At 36.1% G+C, this 7917-nt stretch overlaps 1 protein-coding gene across 1 annotated transcript in view; it reads left to right on the forward strand.

Moving 5' to 3' along the window:
* The window catches only part of LOC118337755 (phospholipid-transporting ATPase ABCA1-like), a 177729-nt gene extending 174516 nt beyond the window's left edge, over positions 1-3213 (forward strand). The window contains exon 50 of the mRNA XM_035674855.1: positions 238-3213. Coding sequence (XP_035530748.1) covers positions 238-360 — 123 coding nt within the window. The 3' untranslated portion in view covers positions 361-3213. The remainder of the gene's footprint in view (positions 1-237) is intronic.
* Positions 3214-7917: the final 4704 nt, after the last annotated feature.

A 7917-nucleotide genomic window follows, 5' to 3' on the forward strand; every position in this document is an offset into this window, starting at 1 on the left:
TCAAACTGACATTCACTGTGTGAGCCTAGACGCTTACTTGATGCTTCATAGCCCTTGTCTGGCAACTCATTCACATGCACCCCGTTGTCTGTACCACTATTTCTGTTTGTTTTAGAGGCAGAGGGTGGGGGAGAGTAAAAATGAGATGGCTATAGAAATGTCCACAGGCCCTTCAGTGTTCTGTGTGTTTTTTTTATCTTGCCTTTAAGTACCTTCTTTTCCTCATTGATATTCCAGGTCTTTGTGAGTTTCGCAAGGCACCAGCATGTGGAGAATGAGGCTTATGAAAACCCGGTGGACACTTCAGATGAGATCCCGTTGGAGTCTGTGAAGACCTCCGAAGAAGCGGAGAAGGTGTAACACCTATAAGAAAATCATAACACATTGCAGTTACAGTGGGCCAACAATATACAAATAAACTTGTCAGACTTTTTGCACTTCCTATTTCAGTCCCCAAGCGCACCAGTGGTGCTAGTGTTGGTCAACAATGGCATTTAATTTTTTGTTTTATTTATTTCCATACAAGCATAATCATCTCCAACATTACTGTAATTAACTGCAATAACATAACACCCCAGCTTATGAAGGTTTTTCTGTCTATAAATCCTGCAAATCCTACATAGTAAGTGTCTTGATGCAAGAAAGAATAAGGAAGGCCACTGCACTACAATCAAGAAAAATCTAACTACATTTCAGAAAATATGAATCAATTTCCCTTTGAAAAATGAAATATTCTTACTGCATTGGCAGATTTTTTCACTTTAAGTAAAATACACCTTAAGAACTTAATTACAGACATAAATCTAGTGTACATTGTGGTTTTAATACTGTATTTCACAAAGTTTTCAAAAACTGAGCCGCCAGTTGGATTTTGTTTGGAGTATATTGCTGACCTTAGTATACCTCAGGAGTGTGAAAAGACCAAATGATTCTCCAAAAGCATCACAAATTGCACAGCCTTTAGGATACCTCAGGATTGAACTTCAAATTTAATGATATTTTAGATTTGTTTACACTTGCTGTTGGTTATAATGATGATATGTTGCACTGTAAAACCATGCAAAAGAGAAGAGCTATCAGATGTAAGGCTCACTGCTGCGTTTGATTACTGATATTAAAGAATATCAACAGGCGACAAATGTAAGAATATTCTGAGAACACAAATTCCAAAAGACATTAAACCACAGTTAGTTCTATTGCTTTCGCTGACAGGCACTTTAATAATAAGTAATTATTAAATACAACATTGTCAGATGTGTTAACTGTGAATATCTGAATGAGCCTCCAATGAGCTGTAGATGGTGTTCAATTAAAGACACTGAGGTTGCAGCAGTGGGACAATTCAGAGTCAACCAGCTGTCAAACATGTTGGGTGTGCAAGAAAGACAGCCCATCCCATGTGTGTACTAACCACAGCTTACAGACAACTGCAACTGCATTCAACTCAGCAATCGATGAATGTAAGTGTACACATATCAGGAAGATCTCTCAAGAATTATGAATGAGCAGGAAGAGATTTATATTTTATAAGATTTTTAATGCATTGCCTTCTGAAATCTATTTTATTTATGACTTTTTCTTTGCGGAATCTAAACATGACATTTATCACTGAGATTTGTTTTTTATGTCATAGGGCATGCTGGTATTGGCACTGGTGTGTTAATCTATTACCACCAGAGACCAGTATCACAGAATATAGCACTCCGTCTCATGCACAGAGCTGTGCAGTTAAAGTGAATACATTTTGTCACAATGTGCCTTTTAAACATCCAGGGATAGCTTTGAAACACTTTGATCCTTGAATTTACAATGTTAAGATGTGGAAACTATGTTATATTATGCAAGTATATAGACCATCTCATCAGAATTGACCATTTGCTAAGCCCCGTCCAATTTAGTTACTGTTGCTATGCCCGTCAAGTTTACCATTTGCATATTTGCAGTTTACAATGATAAAATTGATGAATTTACCACTCAAAATGTATAGTAACTTTTAAAACATTGGGTCCTTGATTGAAATCACCCCATGCTCAGACTGTTAGCTTACATGCATGTTCAGATTTTTAGGCATTATGTTTTCACTTTTAACTTTCAAGGGAAAGGTTTTTAGGATTACAACTAACATTTGTCATTTGTTTGGGAAACGTAATGCCATCTTGGGTAACATTGGCTGGGGTTGCTGGAGTGTAAACATCCTCAAATCCAATTAAGAGCGGGGCACAGCTGCTAACATTAGCCTATAAACTCTGATAGCATCCAGAGTATGACTAGCTTACACAGTGAATGTGCCAGTCATGAAATGGGCTTTTTTGAGTAACCTGTAACAAACTATGTAGGTAGTTAATGATATGCTTACTATGGCCTTGAAATAAACTCTAGGTTACTACTGTAAGTATAGCTAGTTAGCTAAACATGCTAACAGCTGTGTTTAAGCAGATAAACACAGTTTATTTTTATCCATTCCTTAAACTTTTGTGAATTTGGAAAGATTTGACAAAAAAAAAAAACATCCACAAACCTCCAAACTCTTTATATGCCAAATATTGCTCTTTCTACTGCCCCATGCTTCGTATAACCAGAGCTTAACAGGTACCTACAGCAGATTGCTAAGCTATGATTGTTTAGCAAATGGTCAATTATATTACTGGTTAACTGCCATTTATATCAGTTATTGATAATAGAAAAAGAGCAACAAATGATGTAAAATGGCAATTTGTCATTCATGTTTGAATTACACTTAAACGGTCATTCAAGATTCAAGAGGTTTATTGTCATAGCTGTAATATGTTGCAAATATACTGTATATCTCTGTATACTGTAAAATGTCACTCATGAATGTTTTATGTGCAATTTTCACTCAGGAATATGTAGATCTAAATGCAAAGAGTTATTAATAGCTACATTCTTATTATTTTCAACATTCTGTGCTGTACTGTAAAACATTGAGCCGTTGTAAGTGTCCAACAATTAAAAATCCCAATGCTCATTACTCATGCTTAGCTTACATTACTTGGCACTTACTTCAGAATGTAAATACTTCTTCAATTCGCCCCTCACAGGCACTCCGGTTTACTTTGAGAGCTTGACATAATTTGTATGCTGTGCTAAGTCCTCACATTACTATCATGCCCGTTGCAAAGAATAATGAATCCTATTTGTACTGAATATTGCCTCATGCCAAGACAAACGATTAAACATTTGCACAAATTGTAATGCGACTCTGACTTTAATGTTTGCACATTGGCGTGTTTGTCCACTGATTCATTGGGTCCGAGTTTGAAAGTCGCTTTAGTTCAACTTTCTACATGCTGTTTTATTGTCTTGTCCTTCTTTTCACTCGGTCACGTCTTTCACTTTGAGTGTAGCTGTCAGCTGCAGGCTTACATTTGTTGAGCCTTTCACACGTCCATTCTTTAACTGAGACCATGGGATGCCAGAATACCTACTGCACAGAGTGGGTAAGGCATTTTATTTCACATTTAGTGGAGTTGCTCCTTCTCAAGACGTTCTGTCTGCCAGGTGTCTTGGAATAAATTCATTTTTTTGTCAAACTATCACACAGTCACTTTAGTGTCTTCGCTTTATTTTTTATTATATAACTTTCTCCAGCAAATTTAAAGCTAGTATGCCCTAAGGTTAAAGCTATTGTTTTCTCAATTTCAATTCAGCACAACAAAATATAAAACTCTTGTTTTGCAACAGCCTGTCCTCTCTATTAAGATGGCTCATTTTTATGTACATCAAAAAACATTTTAAAACCAATTTCCTGTTTTTTTTTCCCTCTCTTGACTAGACTTTGATTGTTTGCTCTGAATTCTAGAGATGAATGCATATGGATTTTTCTGTTTTCTCTTTCAGGTGCAAATATATGTTTTTTCTTGTAAGTGAAAGTCAGATGAAAAAGGTAATAGCAGCAGTCCTCTGCCATATTTCAGCTGGCTAAAGTATTTAAATTTGCAACTTTTCTCTGTTTTATGTCATAAAAAATAAATATCTTAAGATTTAATTTGCTCTGAGAAACTGTGATGGACATTTTTTCACCATCTTCTGACTAGAAAACGATAAACTGATCTCTGACGACTTGCAGCCATACATTGATTAGTTTATTAGCAAAGTATGTATGTGTCATGCTTGTGTCTTAAAGTTTCACAGTTGTGAAATGCTAGATGTACTAAAAAATAATAAGATTTTGATGTTAATTGTGTGATAAAATATACTAAATTACATATGCAGTAGGCTATATACAGTATAATAATGTTGTACATGCAGTTGAATTAATTCTGTTTAAGATTATGAAGATGTGAGTTAAACTATACCCCTGCACTGTAAGAATTAGCAAATCTCTTGTATTCATGTGAGTTTTATATGGCTATAATGCGACCTGTATGGTTCTTCAGTGATTCCATTCCACCCATATTTCCCACATACAGTGAGAAGTCTTAATCTTGGCAAACTTTAACTCTCGTATCTACAGTTAATGTTTGGGCTTTCTGCATGTATCACACCTCTTGTATTTCTTTGCTCATTAGAACACCGAGCTCTGGGGCACACAGCCAGAGGCAATCAGTCAGGCAGCAACTTCACAGAGGCGATAAAACTCTAGTCTTAAGGTAAGATTACTTGTCACATTCCACCATTATTCCCTCGCACTTTCCGCCCCAGTGTAATACTTAGGAGGTTTATAAGCAGAGGTTCCATTACAGATCGGGGGAGCTGGGTGTGCAGGACTGAGCCTGCATATATAGGCAGGCATGTACACCGATTAGCTATAACATTATGAGCACTGACAGGTAAAGTGAATAACACTGATTATCTGGTTATCATGGCACCTGTCAGTGGGTGGGATATATTAGGCAGCAAGTGAACATTTTGTCCTCAAAGTTGATGTGTTAGAAGCAGGAAAAATGGGCAGCGTGAAAGGGCAGCGTAAGGATTTGAGCGATTTTAATAAGGGCCACATTGTGATGGCTAGACGACTGGGTCAGAGCATCTCCAAAACAGCAGCTCTTGTGGGGTGTTCCCATTCTGCAGTGGTCAGTACCTACCAAAAGTGGTCCAAGGAAGGAAAAGCAGTGAACCGGGGACAGGCCCAGGTGGTTATAATGTTATGGCTGATATATACATACTATATATATATATGTATCTATATGTGTATGCCGAGCCAAACCACATTTTTCCTTCGCAGACCAAACTAGTAGAAGCCTTTCATTAAATGTTTATTTTGTTTTCCAACCACTTTCTGTGCAATAGTAGGCATCATTATTTGGCATGAAATGATGGAGTCGAAAGATACACCCAGGAACACCAGGTAACAACACATTAAAGGTATTTTCCATTTCACAGAATTGAATGCTGCACCAAAATTTTTGGAGTAAAGTCATTGCTTCTTCTAAAAAAAAAAAAATAATCAAAAGAACCTGGCAGCATATCCTCGTCTTGTCATCAAATTAGCTGTGGTTTAGTGTTTTTTGTAAAATCAGTCGTGCTTTTAGATGCAAGTATAGATCACAAGCATATTACACTGATAATATAGCTCATACTGTACATACGCTAATGTTTTCCATGACTCGACATTTTGCCAATCTTGGTGCCAGGTACAAGAATTCAATAAAAGGCATTGTCAGTCAGAATGGGAAGATTACAGGAGTTAGAGGAGATTCAATGATCTGCTCGACAGGCGAGCTTTACAGAAAGCTCCTGCCACCCCTTTCAGTCTGTAATCACCCTTTGTACTCTAAGTTTGCTGTTCTTGCTTCTGGGTACTTGTTATAGGCTGTCTAGAATAGGTAGTAATTGGAACAATGTCTCTGTTCATCTCACTGCAGTCAAACTACTATAGACAGTTCAGGGGAACTTGTACTTTTTTCTGTCTTGAGTTATTTTTAAAGTTATCTTATATTTTATTTCATATTTTATTTTTAATGATTGGGTTTTGATCTTTCTTGTCGTAGTCTTTGGCTTTATAGTAAATGAACTAAATTGAACTTCCTTTTTAGATACTACAGACTATACATATATATATATATATATATATATATATATATTATAGCCATGTGGGAAATTGTGGGAAAAATTAATAGTGTTTTATTTCATGATTCCACTTTTTATCACAAAGATTATTCTGTGAATGTCAGTCTGCTAATCACATAGAAACAATTTATTTACTTATTTGGTTTTCCTCTATGTTATAGAATCTTTGATTAAAAATCGTAGCACCATTGACAACCCTTTATGATAACTTGACATCAGCAGGCATTAAGTTAAGACTGTAAGTTGCAAATGATCACTCTTATACATGTATTTCTTTAGAATACTTTAGTATGATCTTCTTCTTTTTTTGTTGCAGCATTTAAATGCTACACCTCTTTTCCTGAAGCACTCTAAACTTTGAAAAACAACTTGACTCTGGTACTGGCAGTCCTTGAACTGATTGCATGTGCAGTCATTTTAAAAGAAATTTGAAAGCATCTATTCAATTCAATAACTGAAAGGTCTCCACAGTGTTTCAGCGGGCCTCATGCTGATACAGATTAAGGTGTTAAGCAGACATGTGGAATTTAATATGAAACTTGCTGGTGTTGTTTTAGCAGATTGCTCACTAATGTAGTGAAACTGACTGAGGATTTAAAAGTAGGAGACTTGTGCTGCATTCACATGTAATCAGGTGGTAGACGGCAAAAAGGATGTAATGTTAGTGGATGAAAGCAGGATGGTAAATTTAAAATATTACTTTTTGTCGTTCTTTGTGACAGTATTCAACAGATGTTACCTAGCTAGCTTACATAAGGAGAAAACATGTACAATCTGGACACTGGCAATATGAATCCGATATCCAGATGGAAGATTTTTGCGGGCAGTACTATTAACCATTCTTTAAAATATTTCTACTAAATTCAAATACACATATGCAATTAACATGGCATGTGGCAACAACAATGTCCCGCCTGTAGCTGTTCCTCACATAAAAGAAAGATATTGACATTTGGGGATTGCTACCACAAGTGCCCCAAATCTGAGTGTTTGAAAATTGCCCTTTTAAAGCCTTTGTTGTGATTGGAAAAGTTATTTTCAAACCTAATTATGGAGTTGTTTTATTATTATTTTTTTTTACTTTGAACTTGCTGTAACTATTTGTTTGTTTGATGTTTTGTTATTTATGTATGAAATGATTTATTTTCCATAAAAGTGTGTCTTGCAGAAGGGAGGTAGGACCAATGCAAACAATGTAATTAGTGAATGTTGGTATTGGTCAGCATGGTCTCATCAAATGCTCTTAACATTGTGATTTTCTTATGTGATTTGATGTTTTTCCACATGAAACAGGATGCTGCGATGGAATTAAACACCAGGGGGGGACTCGATTTGAATATTAAATATATTAGCATTTAGATCATCTCAGTTAAAAGTACATTTTATCTGCTTTTTCAAGTTTTAAAAGAGACAGCTACGGGTTTTCTTCAGTTGGGGGGGTTGGCCGGAGCACCCTCAAATGTGATCAGATTTTACTGGAGGAGAAAAGCACTAGATTTTAATTTAGAAATACAGAAATATGCATTTTGTTACATATGTTACAGTAGATAATTACACATATCCAAAGACACAAGATAACATCACAGGAAGTGCATTTTTTATTTCCATGAGAGCCTTAATAATCAGCACATACACCACTGAGTTGCACTTGGACATTAAAAATCCAAGGTAAATACATTTTCACAAAGGATGCATCAGGCTCATTAAGTTATCTAACACAGTGGTACACTCAAGTCTGTTTTCCATGTTGTTGCTCCAAACCTGCAGAGAGACAAAAGTCACGTTGCAGTGTTGCAAATGCGTCCGTCAGTCAAGGTCAAACATTCATGTTCTCTCTCTACCATAAATGAAAAGTGTTGATGAGAAGGAAAAGAACTGATGAGCATT

This window comes from Morone saxatilis, unplaced genomic scaffold (genome assembly GCF_004916995.1).
Source record: "Morone saxatilis isolate NCDOM2014 unplaced genomic scaffold, NCSU_SB_2.0 Contig4, whole genome shotgun sequence".
In the NCBI taxonomy this organism is placed as follows: domain Eukaryota; kingdom Metazoa; phylum Chordata; class Actinopteri; family Moronidae; genus Morone; species Morone saxatilis.